Source organism: Tyto alba, unplaced genomic scaffold (assembly GCF_018691265.1).
Source record: "Tyto alba isolate M040663 unplaced genomic scaffold, T.alba_DEE_v4.0 Super-Scaffold_13, whole genome shotgun sequence".
Taxonomy (NCBI): domain Eukaryota; kingdom Metazoa; phylum Chordata; class Aves; order Strigiformes; family Tytonidae; genus Tyto; species Tyto alba.
In genome coordinates this window covers 32,663,740-32,681,322 of record NW_024881275.1, presented here as the reverse complement: position 1 = coordinate 32,681,322, position 17,583 = coordinate 32,663,740, and the positions used below count along the sequence as shown (strand labels likewise).

At 37.9% G+C, this 17,583-nt stretch overlaps 1 protein-coding gene across 1 annotated transcript in view; it reads left to right on the top strand.

The window, feature by feature from the left end:
• The window catches only part of LOC104363342 (guanine nucleotide-binding protein subunit alpha-14), a 77,297-nt gene extending 61,622 nt beyond the window's left edge, over positions 1-15,675 (top strand). The window contains 6 exon segments of the mRNA XM_042788007.1: positions 8,367-8,463; positions 8,466-8,520; positions 10,882-11,010; positions 12,930-13,059; positions 14,339-14,492; positions 15,485-15,675. Coding sequence (XP_042643941.1) covers positions 8,367-8,463; positions 8,466-8,520; positions 10,882-11,010; positions 12,930-13,059; positions 14,339-14,492; positions 15,485-15,675 — 756 coding nt within the window.
• The last annotated feature ends 1,908 nt before the right edge of the window (positions 15,676-17,583 follow it).

Genomic DNA, 17,583 nt, shown 5'->3' with positions numbered 1-17,583 from the left:
AAAATTACACATGCTCTTAACTTTGAACTTGTCAGCGTTACTAGCATGTTGGAAGTGAAGGTGCTGCTTAGTCTTACAAACAAGATTGCAGTGATCATTTACATTAACAGGAAGCAATGTTGCATTTGCAAGTCTTCAGGCTTTCTCTGTCTTCAGCAACCCTGAAGATTTTAACACTGCATACATTTTTTATGATGATGAAAAGGAAAAGTTAACATGTGTAAAACTCACTTGGATTAACAGATCACTAGAAAATTTTGTTAGATTAGAGGCATTTTAGTTCCTCAGTAGAGGAACTGTCTTTCTAGACTCCTCTTTCTTCAAAATAAAGGAAAAAAAAGTGTAATGTTTTTGTTCCATGTTAATATATGCTAGCTACTAAATGCTTTAATAAAAGGGAAACTCTCCCCTGCCAATTCTCTCCCACCCCCCCTTTTTTTTTAAACCATGCCGTGAGTGAGTAAATGTGGGAAGGAATGCACATTCATCTCACTCTTGCACACAGTCCTCTAAAACGATTCTTGATGTCAACTGATGGCAATTGGTAGCCAGAAAAAAAAGAAAACCATAAAATATTAAAACCACCATTTCAAATAGAGATTGTTAAATCAAGCTGTGACCCAAATATTTAATAAGTTTGGAAGCCACAAATTACATGTATGTGTACTTGTGTATTTGTATTTGTACCTCTGTATTTATATGTATAGTTGTGTATTTATATGTATATTTGTATATTTATATGTATACATGCTTACTTTTAGTCCACATGTATATAATACTGCAGAAACAACTCTTTTGTGTTTGACCAACATTTACATATGCATAGATGTAATGTCACATGTAATTTAACAAAAGGGAAATATATGAAGAATAATTGCAAGCTGTTTCATTCTGTGAAGAGGAAAACAGACATCTTGTGATTCTCTTACTTTTTTTTTTTAAGGGTAATCTATTAAATTTTATATTTAATGAAAGACCTGACTGTGATGTCTTGTTTTCATTCAGGTCTTTGCCAAAAATTTTGTGTTGCCAATTATGAGCTGGGTAGTGATTTGGCCTGGTATTTTTACAGTTGCAACTGCTTAGTCTTGCTTTGTTTACTGCTAGCTGGTGTACTGTTTGCTATTCCTGCGGTTATCCTAGATGGGGGGGACTAATAATGATTGAAAGGTGAGAGGAAAAAATTACTACAGCCTATGGATGGCAGACAGAATTGATTTAGTAAGAAAGATACAATCAAAGCTCATGGTAAGTGCTTGGGGCACAACCAATTCATTATTTGAATTTGCAAAAATTTAATCTTCATCTTAATTTACTGTTCCTATCTAGTTTTCCAGATTATGACCAGGTACATTTTCATAGCCGTAGAACAATGCACTATTAAATGTGAATAATGAGAGACTGCAAAATAAGTGGTATTTATTTATCTTTATAATGTCCTAACTAAATGCTTGAGTCCTTTAGTTCTCCTGCATTTTTTACCTTCCTTAATTTTACTCTTCCAAAATGTTTTTTAACTTAGACATTGAAACCAACCCTTATATACTTAACTTTTGTCCCTTCCCTGATGATAATTAGGAGATACTGGTAATGGCACCAGTGTATGCATTTTATATACAGCTCAGAGAGTTGTTAGCTTCCTCTTCCTTAGTATTAAGAGTGGTTTGTTCATATTCAGTTCCTCCTGTACCCAAAATATGGAAACAAAACAATCACAGGTAATTGTGTAGCTAATTTTAGAAGTCTCTTAGTGTGTACTTTATATCTATCTGTAATAGAGGTTGAGATATGAAAATTACCATACCCCAACCAGGGAAGCTATATACAGTGCTTGTGATTCAGCAAAGTTTTGTAATGTTGCTGGTACTAAGAGGAAATTGACTTACGCATTTGGGTCTGCGTTTAGGCTTGTGTTTGGTTCCAAGTCAAAGAATTTTCAACAGCAGCAACAGCAAGCTAACAGAACTGAAATTCACCTAACTTCTCTGTGAAACTTAAAATGTTATTTGTTAATCAGTAACTTCTGCTAAAGTTATCCATGGCCTGGGAATAGCAGATTTCTATCCCTGTTGTAGTGAAACATAGTATCTTAGGGTTTATTGTGTGTTTCTCCCCTCCCCGTTTTATGCATTCTGGTTTTATTTCTTTAGAAACAAACGCACCCTATTAATTATGTCAAATTAGCTGTAAGGACTGTTTCAAAAAATGAGATTTCATGAATGCAAAAATGGTTTTAGTAATGACTTCCAAAATATATTACATTGTACTCCCCAGAAGTTCAATTTATGGGAATAACAACAGTATGAAGAAGAGGCAAGTACTCAATTGTGTATTTCTACATAATCTGTAGTGAGGTATAATCTGTATTTCAGTGGTACTGTAAAAGTAAAAATGATTAGAGATATAAAACATGGTCAGTGATACTCACAAACTTCTTATTCACATAGTGTGAAAACTTAAACTCCTGGTGTATGTAAGTATCTCCTGAGAAATAGCATCTTTCTGATGTGGTATAAGCCCTAAACTGGCTGTTCGTGTTACCTCCCAATACTGAATAACCACTTTGTGTCCCTTCATGTGATCCTCTATTTGCTGTGAAGAACCTGCTGTAACTTCCAAGTACAACTTTTACTGGAGCATTTTGTAGTTTGTTTTGCCCAGCCAAATGAGGAAGAACGTGGAGCATGAAAGTGAAGTGAAAAGACCATAAAATATAAATGCATAAGAAACTAGGACCTTCATTAGTTCTCACAGCACTTATAAAATGAGTAATTCCTGTCTTTACCACTGGGTGTTTAGGAAACACTTTTTGGTAGTTCTTCCTCTGAAACTGACTGCTCCTCTCAGAAAGCTTTTTAAAGGAGTACTAACCTAGATTATGGGTGAAGAAGTAAATAGGTATATAAACTCGGGCCTTATAAATAAAAACAGCTTCATATGGTAACACGTAGAGCCATTTATGGACGCTATTTTTAGTTTGCTAAGAAATAGAACAGAGCTGCAAGGTATCAAATCAAATATAATTTTTTTCCAAGTGTGGAGATTCAGACCGTCCAAAAAGAAACTGAAATAATCAGTTCCATGTATTGCATGCAACAGCTGAAAGTAAAATTTATTCATATATCTTAAAAAAACAATGACAATTGTCATTTGTGGTGTTATCCGTTCCTTGTCTGGCACAGATGTGTCCCTACTACAAGTTGTATTTAATATTATACTCATTCAGCGGGCATTTGTGCATGTTTCTTGGCACTTTCTCAAAAGATGAGAAAACTGCTTTTACCCAGTGGTATTACTGCATGAAGTGAAAAAGGCAGAGTCGAGACCCCTCCCGATTATTTTGTTTCTTTTTAGGATATCTTTTTCATGAAAACAGATTAAGAATTGAACCCTGAAGTCTTGCTTGTTATGCATCCTCAGTTGCCCTTTAATTGCAGAACTAAGTTTGATTTCTAGTGGAGAATAATGTAATAGATTTTTAAGAGACTAATAGATTTTTAGTATTCCAAGAAGCTTAGACATGGGTTTTGAAAGTATTTGCCCAACGATTTTGACACTGTCTTTTTTATACATGATTAGTTTTCTTTCCAGGATCATAAGGTTTGGTTTTTTGATTTTTTTTTTTTTTTGGTGGTGTGGGTTTTTCTTTTTGAATGTAACAAGTATATTCTCCTGTGTCTGGTGTATTCAAAATTACTTACCCTTATTGTATCATCTGTATTCCTTTCTCTACTTGCACCATGTCATCAAGAAGCAGATGTCTACTTAAAAAAAATCAGTCTGAAGTAGGGTAACTTCAGAACAAGGGTTTTGAATATAAAAACATTACAGCACTTTTAATGTAACTTTTGTTGTTCCTGCTTATACTGTGTTTAGAGAGAGCATAATGTGCTATACATATTTTAATTAAAAGTGGATTCTGGAACTAATGTCTTGCTTGTATTTCATTAAAAAAAATATTAAGCCAACAACTGATGTTGTCAACATGTGCTTGTGCCGTTTAGCCTTTCTTCTCTTTGTTCCTTGGTTTGCTCTGTACTGATGGTAGATGTGTTTTGTTTTGTTTTCTTCTCATATTAGTGAGCCCTTTCTGTTCTTTCTGTAAAACACCTACAGCTCATGTATTACACTACTGCATTTTTCCACTAAATCTCTTGGACTAACTTAATGGTAAGTGAGAATTAGATAAAATTCCACTCTTGCTTTGAGGGGCATGAAAACTGAATTTCTGGCATTCTTCCAAGTTGCAGAGGAAGGTTTTAAAATATGACACTGTCTACCTGAAACACCGAGGTCCACTTCTTTTCAAAATACAGTTATAAACTTTCATGATACTTAAAAACTACTTTCATGGTATGCTGCTGGCAATGCCAAAAGATATTTGTTAAAATGTAAACTTACATTATTATTAAGTGTTGACAAGATTTAATAACCCTTTTCTAGAATTCTTAGTGGTGAGATTCTACAATAAAATAATAAAATCTCTGTGAGTCTTGTGGGGCATCTTACATTATTCAGATGCCCTTTACAGAGTTTAACCAGAAGGGAAAAAAGAACATTTAAGCATTTTATCAGATGTCAAGCTATCTTAAAGAGCTGTAGCTGGTTGGAAAAATTATTTAGCTTTCACAGTTTGTGACAGATTCAAAGGACACTTACTTTCAATAATCAGCAGAAATCCTTCAGTGGGTTAGATACAACAATAAATAAATAAAAAAAAGTCCTGGTTAGTGGAACTGGTTCTTACAGTGTACTGGAAGAGCTGTGTATAGCGTTTGGGGGCTTACTTAATTTTGGCATGGCTTACAAATTTTCAGTTCAGTTGCAATTAATATTTGTGTTGACCATGAATACAGTAGAGAATATCTTTAACTGAGTATAGCTATTACCAATGTTTGACAATCAGTATTAGTCAAAACTAGATGTAAAACAAACAATAAATTTCCAATTATAATCCTATTTTACATTGATATGTTTTATCATGTTAACACAATTTTGTAGAAAAATCATTTACTTCAGTTATTACAGTAGTTGGAGGCTGAAATAGCTGGCATTACTCTGGTTGTTACTTATGATGAAAGTTTGCTGTTAGTAATAAATTGTCACACACATGTACACATGCGTTCAAGCGCACACTCAAACAAAACCCTGTAACACCTGCCTTTTAGCTAAAATACTGATATTTCCTGGTATTAAAAATATAGGTCTCTCCTGCTGCCCAGTTTGAAGGACTTTCTGCTGCCTCTAAGAACATCTTGGAGTGTGTTTCAAGTTTAATCCTCTTTTCTGTCAGATCCTGACTGGATTATTGTACACTGTTTCCTAAGATTACTCATTACCCATTTATCCTGAAGACTGCATTTTAAGGAAACTGACATTTTCTGCATCTTGCTTTCATGTCATGTTATCCACCCATAATTGATACCAAAGGCATTTTTTAGTAGTAACATGCCTGTTTACTGAGGATGAGAAAGACATACCCATGGAATGATACTAAAATCGGTGCTTTAAGTAATTTTTCACTTCATTGTAGGATTTTTTTTTTCTTTGCATTACGAGCAGGAGACTAGCTGTCAGTGTTGAACTCTATTTGTTATATACTATGAAATGAAAGATTAATCTGAATTATTTTCCCAAAAATGATTTTTCCTGCTGTTACATGACACTTGGCCACATACGTGGACTGAGGTTTGCATATTTCTATCTTCAAGGACCTGAACCAAAGCTGGTTTTGCAGCTACAATTACATGAAGTCCTCTCAGACAAGTGCAAAGTTTTATCATGGAATGAAGACCAAGTCAACCCCAGTCAAAATGCTGTGATGGATATTTACATGTCAGTGCCTTTTCCTCTAGAAAAGGGTATTTGTTCTGCAACTTCAAGTGAATTGAAGGAAGAGTTCCTCATAATCCAAATTATTTCGCATGTCTTTCTGCAGATAAGATTGAAAAGATGGACAGAAGTTACTGCCAGGATACAGGGTTTCTAATCTCCTGCCTCATATACAGTGCCTAAATAAAGTATAAATCACAGATAAAACTCTTCTGTTGTAGTTCTAGATCAGCATGAACATTTGATGTAATAGTTACAGGACAGAAAGATTTGTTCAATAGGCAATATTACCTGACTTGCTAACATAACTGTGCTGTGTAAAATTAAGGTAAAAAACCACTACAGATTACATTACCTCTGTAAAGAATCTACAGGAAATACTAACAGGAATGTTTATATGATGAGGCATTTCAAATTATATATATAAAAAAAAAGTTTTAATAAAAATCAGAAAACTTGGTTTTGTGTAACAGAATACCTGTAAAATCAAAGATGATTCCAATCACGGAGAATTTGCCCAGGCATTGTGAGTGTATTATAAGTCTTTAATATGAAAACTCAGAAAAGTAATATATTCACAACATTTTGGAGAGTTATAATATTTAAAATTAATTTGAACTAAGCAAGGAAAAACTGGTTTTGAGGCATTAGTCTCTATGTTACATAGTTTTGCAGTTGCATGTGATAACGTAATGATCTCATAACTGAAAAAGTCATGTTTTCTGACAGATCTGTATCTTGTTTTAAATTACTAGTTTAACAGTTCCATCAGTATTCGTATTTTCCAGTTCAGACCCAAGAATTCATTGCCCTGGATCCAAAACAGATCTGTATGCAGTGTTACTATCTGTGACTCTTCAAGGCTTAAGTAAGAAGTTCGGAAGAAGTCATATTTCATTTTCAAAGAGGATGTATGTTAAAATCTCGATGATATCTAGCAATGTACTAGAAAAAGTGTTGGCAAACTGAAGCACTAAATAAGCTAATTTATTTCAATATTAAATGCATTTTAGAACAATACGTTTCCAGACTACTAAAGGTATTAGCAAACATCAGTATATACCCAGCTGAAGTTACAGAAGAGAGCACTTCCAATCATAGAATGGTTTGGAAGGGATCTTTACAGGTTGTCTAGTCCAACCCCCCTGCCAAGGTCAGAGACACCTCCCACCAGCCCGGGTTGCTCAAAGACCCGTCCAACCTGGCCTTGAATCCTTCCAGGGAGGGGGCAGCCACAGCTGCTCTGGGCACCCTTTGCCAGGGTCTCACCACCCTCATAATAAAAAATTTCTCCCTTACGTCCAAGATAAATCTACCCACTTTCAGTTTAAAGTCATTACCCCTTGTCCTTTCACTACAGGCCCAGATAACAAGTCTTTTTCCATGTCTCTTATAAGCCCCCTTTAATTATTGAAAGGCCACAATAAGGTCTCCCTGGATCCTTCTCTCCTCCAGGCTGAACAATTCTCTCAGCTTTTCATCATAGGAGAGGTTCTCCAGCCCTCTGATGATTTCTGTGGCCCTCCTCTCGGCCTGCTCCACCAGGTCCACGTCTTTGTTGTGCTGGGGACCCCGGAGCTGGACGCAGTACTCTGGGTGGGGTCTCACAAGAGTGGCGTAGAGGGGGAGAATCTCCTTCCTCGACCTGCTGACCATACTTCTTTGATGCAGCCCAGGATACAGCTGGCTTCCTGGGCTGCAGGTGCACTTTGTGGGCTCATGTCCTATTTTTCATCCAGCAGTACCACCAAGTCCTCCAGAAGGCTGCTCTCGATCCATTCGGCCCCCAGTCTGTATTGATGATGGAGATTTCCCCACATGCAGGACCTTGCACCTGACCTTGTTGATCTTCATGAGGTTTGCACAGACCCACCTCTCAAGCCTGTCAATGTCCCTCTGGATGGCATCCCTTCCCTCCAGCAAATCAAAGGCACCACTAGCTGCAGAAGAATAGATTCTTTTGTATCCCTTAAAAGCAAAACTTAAATTTATCTTTGACATACCTCTTAACAGCAGAAAGCAAAGAAAAATTTCCACAGAGTACTTAGAATGGCTGTATGTCACTGAGCTCAGCATTAAACAGAGATAGCTTGCAGGAATTTAATGCCTGCTTGATGACTGTTTATGCTAGGTCAGTGTCTGGTTTATCCAGAAACAAATGAAACTAACAAACCAGAAGTATCTGTCCTAAAGAAAGTATCTGGAATTTTGTAAACATTACCACTGTTATAAATTAGTATTAAAATATTGTGAGTTTAAAAAGTAGGTTTAAAGCTCCTTCTGACCTTTGCCAGGGTCCTTTTCAAAAAGAAAAATCACACCTGGATGGCATTAAGCAAGACTAACTTAGTTGAAACATTCAGTAGCAGTCATTTAACTTGAAAAATTAAATGCATTCAAGGATCAAAACTGCTTATTTTCTCCTAGGTTCTTAGTCTCACTGGTGGGAAGAGTATAATAAAGAAAGAGGAGATTGCGTACTGCATGCCAATGTCAATCATTTCTCACAATACTGTAATCATTTAATTGATTAGGTGAGTGCTCCGATGATCAAAGAAGTGGAAGTGGATGAAGTGACAGTGCTGGAAAAAAAACAAGTTGAAGCAATCAAAAATCTCTGGGAAGACCTAGGAATCAAGAATGCTATGACAGATGGAGGGAGTCCCAGCTTTCAGACTCTGCTAAGTAGTAAGTACAGTACGTAATTACACAGACAGGCCAGACTTCATGAAGTTAATCACAGAATCATTTAGGTCAGAAAAGACCCGTTGGGTCATCGATCCAACTGTTAACCTAACACTACTGAGTCCACCACAATGCCATGTCCCTAAGTGCCACATCTACACATCTTTTAAATACCTTCAGGGATGGTGACTCAGCCACCTCCCTGGGCATTGGATTCCAATGCTTGATAAGCCTTTTGATGAAGAAATATTTCCTAATATCCGATCTAAACCTCCCCTGGTGCAAGTGGGGGCCATTTCCTCTTGTCCTGTCACTTGTCACTTGGGAGAAGAGACCAACACTCACCTCACTGCAGCCTCCTTCCAGGTAGTTGTAGAGAGTGACAAGGTCTCCCCTCAGCCTCCTTTTCTCCAGGCTAAACCCCGCCAGTTCCTTCAGCCGCTCCTCATAGGACTTGTCCTCCAGACCCTTCACCAGCTTCGTTGCCCTTTTCTGGACATGCTCCAGCACCTCAGTGTCTTCCTTGTAGTGAGGGGCCCAAACCAGAACACAGTAGCTGAGGTGCAGCCTCACCAGTGCCGAGAACAGGGCAACAGTCACTCCCCTAGTCCTGCTGGCCACACTGCTTCTGATACCAGCCAGGGTGCTGTTGGCCACCTTGGCCTCCTGGGCACACTGCTGGCTCATAAGAGAAGAGAGAGGTTCACTCTGATTTTATTAGTTATACCCGTGTCTCTGGTCTCTGTTGGCCTGTGGTAGACAACAAATTTTAAACTGGAGTGAGGAAACAAACTAATTTTAGGCTTTCTGGTCATCCTAGAGCCATCTTCCCTCCCAGCTCTGAGGTCAACACAGCTGGTACATAACTGAGTTTCCCTTGGGAGAAATCTTGAAGAACAGCTGTACAAAATACATTGACAGCGAGTGGGCAGGTCAGACAGTTCAGTTACGTTAAAAGTTTAGAATATAAATAAGAATGAAGAGAAATCTGTCTCCAATTTTCAAAGAATTTATTGTGAAAAAATTAGGTTTTAATGAGAACAGAAACCTTCCATTTCTGTTTCGGCCAAAGTTGAGAAGTAGCAAGGTTAAATTTCAGCAAGGAACATTTAGATTAGTCATTTATGGTAAACTTTAACTCAGAATGGTTACGCATAGGCAATCTGCTCCTGTGTGTTAAGTGCTATCAATCTTGACAGTTGTTTGTCTGCCTTGATCTTAACTAATCCTACGTTGGAGAAGAAGGATGCCGCTTAATGCTCTACTATAGCCTCATTTTCTAAGAAATCAGCCACAACTGAAAATCAGTTTTATTCTGAATTTTATTAAATCTTCCTTTTACTGTTAATTACAATTGAGATCTCTTTAACAATTTGCTAGTTGCTGGAGAGGAGAAATTTTCTTAAGAGAAATATTTTCTGAGTAAGTGATAACATTGTGAATACTTCTGATTTTGGAGTCCAAATATGAGGGATATTTGGGCAGCAAGGGGGGAGAATACATGGACACCAATCCCTCTTCCACGAAAGAAAAAGGGGGAAATTTGTGCTTAAATAAAGGAAGGTTTGTGCTACAACCATGTTACATGATTTGGAACACACCTTACTTTACACTTTCTGTATCCCTTGTAAGGATTTTGGATGATCTAATATTGCCTTCTGGTGGTGGTAAGATAGATTGCAGGGAGGAAAACCAGGCATCAGTTCTGTATTGCTCACGTGCTGCTCAGATCATCGTAGAATTTCATGCCAGCCATTAAAAGCACAAGAGCCTTGTGAAACTGAGGGGGGTAAAGTTAAGAATGACTGCAAGGGCAGATGAGGAAGTAAATGCATCGTCTTTTATATTAAAAATACATAAGTTTCAAGCCTTCACTTTTGCAGTGTTTTCCATTAATAACTCTCTCAAATACTGTCCAGCAAGCTTTCACATTTGTGTGCAGTTTTAGCATCACTGATGAGTTGAGGGGGATCGAGTACTGCTGGTAAACATTATGGCTAGGACTGATATTTATATTTGTTTACAAATCTTAATTCTGGTGTTTATTTTGGGGTAATACCAAAGATTATTAAAATAAAATTCATCATTTTGAGTGTGGGCTGATTGTGTATAGAACACTGAGGCATCATCTCTTTTGACTAGTAGTATTCTGTCTGAAATGTACATGCAGGTCTCAGTTAAAGGGTTTTGTTGTTTTATGCCAGCAACAATTGCACTAAGGCCATATACAACTGAATTTCTGTTTAGCTGCTTTTGTGGGTACATTTGTGTGATTGCTGGATAGTACCTTGGTTTTGAATCTGTGATGTGATTAATTTATGATAGTGTATTAATCTTGTTTCTATTGTATATTTAATTTTTTAGTTATCTTACTGACCTTGACCGTATTGCCATGCCCTCACATTTGCCAACTCAGCAAGATATTCTTAGAGTCCGAGTGCCAACTACAGGAATTATCGAGTATGCTTTTGATTTAGAAAATATTGGATTTAGGTAAGACTGCCTGTCAAATGATTCAGTATACAATTATGAAAGTCGTTGCTGCAACTTTGCTTCTAAGGTCCTTTAAGCTATTTCATTCCATGAGTGTTGTCTGTATTTCCAGCCCTTTCAGTCTCCAAAGTTGAGACAGTAATTTGAGCGGTGTTTCAAAACATTCCTTTTGAAATTTACATTACATGAAAAAATCTTTTAAATTCAAGCAGCCCTGTGCGTTCTGAACTGTTAGTTTAATTAAAAGCCTTGGATGGGGAGGGTACAGAGGCAAGGTATTTGTAGTGCTCATGTGTGCTCATATTGGAATGTAGTTTAATTCCATTTAGAGCCAACCGTTCTGCCTCCTGACAGTAACTGTTTGGAAGACAGGGCCCTAATAGATATGCTGAAGCCCTCCAATGAGTTTACAACTTTCGGTTAGATAAAGTTAGGGAAGGGAGTTGGAGACACTGAGGAGAGGAGGAAGGGGCAAAAAAAAGTGTAGGGTCATGACAGTAGATGCTTCTCTTCTGCCTGCCATATATTATTCTAAAATTATGTTCAGTGGAATTGAGAGGAACAAACAAACACACAAAGGTGAAAGAAAATCTGAAAAGCACCTTAAAATTGTCTTGCCCACTACTAGACAAGCTATTTCAACAGGTGGGGTTACTGATTTTCTAAAGGGAAAGCATTTTTTTAAATTTCAAAATTGCAGCATTCCCACTAGCATGATTATAGATGTTCTTCCATCAAGCAATCTGTTTTGTCATGAACAAACACCTGCCTGCAGTTACAACACAGAACCAGAACCCCCTCTCATAACACATGGTCAAACCAGCCTGACTGATTTTGTATTTTGTTTGTTTTTTCTTGGAAATGGAATGTTCTAGGGAACAGTTTGACCTCAATAAAATATGAGGGACATACTTAACTGTCTGCAAAACCATATGAATTTGATGTCGAACTGAGATATTTGTGAATGTTTTGTTTCTTTTGAGTAGTGAGATATGACTACACTGGGGTTTTTTTGGGGGTGGGAGGGAGCTGAAGGAGATTTTGGAGTGTGTGGGGAAACAGTATTTAATATGTTTACAACTCACTTCACTAAAACTTCTACAAACACAGAAGAAAGCTCAGCATTATATTTTCTATTGTGTCTCAAGTGGCTTATAAGTTTGTGTTGGGCCTGGCTGGGATAAAGTTAATTTTCTTCACAGCAGCTGATATGGTGCTGTGTTTTAGATTTGTAACCAAAACAGTACTGATAACATACCAGTGTTTTAGCTTTTGCTGAACAATGTTTGCACAGTGCCAAGGCCCTCTCTGTTTCTCTGCTCCCCAGTGAATAGGCTGGGGGGCACACAAGAGGTTGGGAGGGGAGACAGCCAGGAAGATGACCTGAACTAATCAAAGACACATTTCATACCATACAACGTCATGCTTAATGATAAAAATTAAAAGAGAGGGTTTTAAGGAGGTTAGCCATATTTTTCTCAGGAACTGGTTGGGCATTGATCTACCCATGAGAGGTGGTGAGTGAATGCTTTTGCATCACTTGTGTTTTTTTCTTTATCTCTTCTTCCACTTATCCTTCACTTACTAAACAATTTATTTTTTTTTTTTTTAATCTCGACCCACGAGTTTTTTGCTTTTGCTCTTTCTTTCCTCTCCTACTGTCCACCCACAGTGGGGAGCAGGTAGTGAGTGAGTGGCTGTGTTGTGTTTAGCTGCCCACCAGGATTAACCCACAACACCACTAATGAGCAGTACAGGAAGTGAATCAAGTTTAACTATTAAACAGAATGTACAATGGTAAGATATACTTTTCATAGTTCAAGCTTATCTCAGGTGGGCAATCTGTTATAAAGCCTTTGGATATACGTAATGTATTTTATGAAAATGACTAATATGTTGACTGTGTTTTTATTTAATAGGATGGTGGATGTAGGTGGCCAAAGGTCAGAAAGAAGGAAGTGGATCCATTGTTTCGAAAGTGTCACTTCCATCATTTTCTTAGTTGCATTAAGTGAATATGATCAAGTCTTGGCAGAATGTGACAGTGAGGTAAGGAGTGGGGGGTATATAAGGTGCAGGAAAAGATGCGTGTTTTTTAAGAAAGACAGCATTCACATGTCTTCATAAAAGCATTTGCAGATACCAGAATTACATTAAGAAGCTGTTCAAGCAGGCATGAAGTTGTACTAAATTAGCAGTCTGCTTGTAAAAGTGAACTCTACCTTAAAAGACAAAATATGATTTTAAAATGTTTTAAATCACTTAAACCATGTCAAATGTTTGAAAAGTTGAGTGTCAGCAATATCTCTAAGCAAGTAAAACTACCTCAGTCTTCTGTAATTAGGTTTTTTGTTTGTTTTTTTAAATCTCTGATGTTTCAGAATTAACCTGTGCATTAATTAAGGAAAATTAAAACAAAATAACTTAAAATTTACCTACTTCCCAAAGTTAGACAACATAAGACGAGTTCTCCCATCTGTTCTAGAGTGCCATCATCATCAATAGCCAGATGTAGAGAAGGATGCAAAAAAGAAAACAGTAGGTAATTAGGGAAAAGCATGTTAGTGGAACTGCATTACTTTTGGTAGTGCTGGCTTTACATCCTGCAGTATGAGGACTCCTTCAGAAATGCTTAGTACCATTTAAACTCTGAAGTCCCAAAGTTCACTTTCTCAAGATCTGTTTGAACTGTGAAAAGGATACCCTACTTCACTTGCTGAAGTGTGACAACATCCACTGTAGTTGAGTTTTTAAAGTTCATCTTTTAATGCATGAACAACTTGGTTAACTGTAATTTTCCTTTCACCATCATCTTGAACATTCTGTTATGCTCACTTTGAACATTACTTTGAACATTAACGAACTGAATGCCATCACAAGCTTTTCCCCAGGGACTCCAAACAGCAACCTCTGAATGTGGTGTTCTTAGATCCCTCTTGAAATGGACAGACTTTATTACTAGTATGGATGAGTACACACGCTCCTGTCCTTTCACTGTGTTACACTCACTGTGAGGTCAGAAGAGGCTTTCATAGAGCAGCAGTCCATGGCTGCCCACTAACTCATACAAGCATGTGAATAATTTCTATTAATAATAGGCTTACCTTGATTTCACATGCCATCATGTCATTCATAGTGGTGATCCAAAACCCATTGAATGAAAGGATATAGAACATGAAAAGTAATGATCAGCCAGTGTGCTGCAATTATGCTTAATAAAAGTAGTATTTTTTAAAAAGCTTTCCAAAAACCTATGTGATCTCTGGCTGGTGTGATTTGTATATGCAACTGTCTAAAGAGTGTAACTTCACATTAATTTTTGTTGTAGAATCGAATGGAAGAAAGCAAAGCCTTATTTAAAACTATCATTACCTATCCCTGGTTTCTGAATTCTTCAGTCATTTTGTTTTTAAATAAAAAAGATCTTCTAGAAGAGAAGATCATGTATTCCCATCTAATTAGCTACTTTCCAGAATACACAGGTAAGCATTTAACCCACACTATCTTCAAGAAGTTAAAAGTAGTATTTAAAGCAGTTAGTTTTTCCTCATTAAATTGAACACAGAAAGTGGAATTATGCAATATATTTGATATCTATGCTTTTCTACTCCATCCTTTAGAATACAAACTTAAGTTACTCAGTTTTACTGGAACTTTGTATTTTTACTGGAGCACCGTGCACAGATTCTTAAGAGATTTCTTGCATCCATTCTGTTACAATTAAAGTGGTATGATCACTGTTTATTTATGAGAAGAAGCACCTTTTTCATCTCTAGTCTCAAGAGACAAGACACAGGGGGAACTTGAGGAATACAGCTATTAAACCAGATCTTTATATAGTAATAACCCATAGCACAGTTTTGCATTCATTATTATAATTTATCTACATAAAAGTCCAAACTTAAAAAGCAGCTTGGATAACTTTCCTTAAAAATGTTGCTGATAAAGTCACCAAAAGAATGACAAAAATGATCACAGATGTATTCCATTACTTAATAGAGTATTATATTCTACAAGACACACAATTCATTGAATCCTACAATTAATAATGAGTTAGAATGGTTTAATAGCTACAGAAAAAACACACATCCCTCTCTTGGCCAAAGAGACTGCTGTTTGCCCTATGTGTTTTGGAAAATTTAATTTCTCTCATGGTCTTTGACATACTATAATAATGTAGTAAACTGTTAATATATGCTGGGTAATTTCAGTTGTGCAGGCTTTTATAAAAAAATTACTTTGACCTATAAAGTTTACCATTGAAAAAAGCACAGTCTGACACATTTTAGAAAGCACTGTTGTAACAGCTTTTGCTCCACTAACATGTGAATAAGAAAATGCCAACTAGGGAGTATGCCTTTACAGCAATTTAATATATAAATATGAAATTAGCTTGTTAAGATATTGTCCATACATTTCTTCCTTTACCCATGGCTTTTAACTGTTCAAAACCACTAACGGTGCTTTTGACTAGGACCTAAACAAGATGTCAAAGCTGCCCGAGACTTCATTTTGAAGCTGTATCAGGATCAGAATCCAGACAAGGAGAAAGTAATCTATTCACACTTCACTTATGCTACAGACACAGAAAATATTCATTTTGTCTTTGCTGCTGTCAAGGACACAATCCTGCAATTAAACTTGAGGGAGTTCAACCTGGTTTAAAGCAAAAGCATGGTTGCAGCCACAAAGTGTGGCTTACTCATAGCACAGCCTGTGTTGATTAAAAAAAAAAAAAGTGTCTTTTTAAATGTTGTTTACAGAAATGGGAGGAAGATTTATATTTACTGAAAAAGTATGGTGTCGTGGTTTAGGCCTGATTGGCAGCCAACCACTATGCAGCAGCTCTCTCTCCCTTCCCCTCCGGCAATAAGGGACAGAGAGCCAGGCTTGGGGTTGGAGATAGGACTGGGATGGGGAAAAAATCTCCCTTTATGATCACGAGCAAGAGGCAGACTCGTTAGGGGAAGAAAAAAAGAACACGCATTTATTACAGACACTAACAACACATAACAGAGTAGGACAGTGAGAAGCATTGCCACATCTTGAGAACACCTTCCCCCACCCCCCCCTCTTCCCAGGCTCAGCTCTGCTCCCGATATCTCTACCTCCTCCCCCAGTGGCGCAGGGACAGGGAATGGGGGGGTGCAGTCAGTGCTGCCACTTCCCTTCATCTTCGGTGAGGGGAGTGTCTGGAACTTGTTCCTCCTGCTCCATCGTGGTCCCCCTCTCACAGGAGACAGTCCTCCACAAACTTTCTCCAACATGAATTCCTCCCATGGGACGCAGCATTCCCCACACTGCTCCGTCATGGGTCACTAACTTCCTCCGACTGGATTCCCTCCCATGGCTGCAGCCCTTCCTGAGCTGCTCCGGCGTGGGACACCCCCGCATGCTGCAATCCTCCCAGAGCTGAATTACAGCAGCGGGGCTACCTTTTCCCACGAGATCCCGGCCTTCTTCGGGTACAGAACCTTGATCATGCAAGCAGAAGCCACAGGCCACAAATCAGTGTCTGCTCCACCGTAGATCTTCATGGGTGGCAGGGGGGGCCGACCTGCCGTCTCACCACAGGATACAGGGGGGTCTCTGCTCCGGCACACCTCCCCCCTCTTTTCTTCCTCCGTTCCTCCACTGACCTTGGTGTTCACGCAGCTGCAGCAACTCCTCCTCACCAGTCCCACTGCATGTCACCACATCCCTTCTTAAAATACGTTATCGCAGAGGCGCAGCCGATTGGCTCAATTTCCTAAACAGAAGTGGAGCTGACGTGGAGCTGGGGGAGCTTTGAGAAGCTTCTCACAGGGGGCCGCCCCGATAGCCCCCTCCCCTGCCACCAAAAAACTCCACCACTCACTCAACCCAGGACATACGGATTGGCAGAACTTTGAAGAATGAGTTTCAAAGTTTACTATTCAAGCTATACATTTAAAATACTGTGTCCATATTTCCCATATTAGTTTTGTCTGTGAGTTATTTTTTGATAGCTGTGGGAATTTAGTATCTTTAGACGAATCTACATAACTACTGTGCTGCCCAGATGGTATTTTCTTTTCTCTTTTCTTTTTTCTCTGTTCTTTCCTCTTTTCTCTTTTCTTTTCTCTTCTCCTCTAATTTTTTTTTTTATTTAGCATTTACAATCATTGCTTATAAAATTTCAAACAGTGATGCCTTAAAAATGACAAGATGATAAGTTAATGTTATTTTAGGTTGCTAGACATTTTTATATTCTTGTTCTGAGAAACGTATAGTTGAAAGACTAGGGTAAGCTTTTACACTTCTTAGAAACATCTCTCGGTAGCTTTTGATACACCAAACCTGTTAATGTTCTAGGAATCATTACAAAAGATTAGTTATTGGTCACACTTGCATATCACTGCCTTTTTGTTCAAGTGCCTTACAATTATAAAATACCTTTCACAGTTAAGGAATAACAGATTAAGATCTTGTAGTCAGTCCATGGAATTTACTCTTTTCTGAAGGGGAAAAGTGCTTCTCAGACAGCAAGGCATTTAGCAAACGTTCTCAGCATTCACTGCCACGGGAGCTCGGGAATCATCCACAGCTACCTGT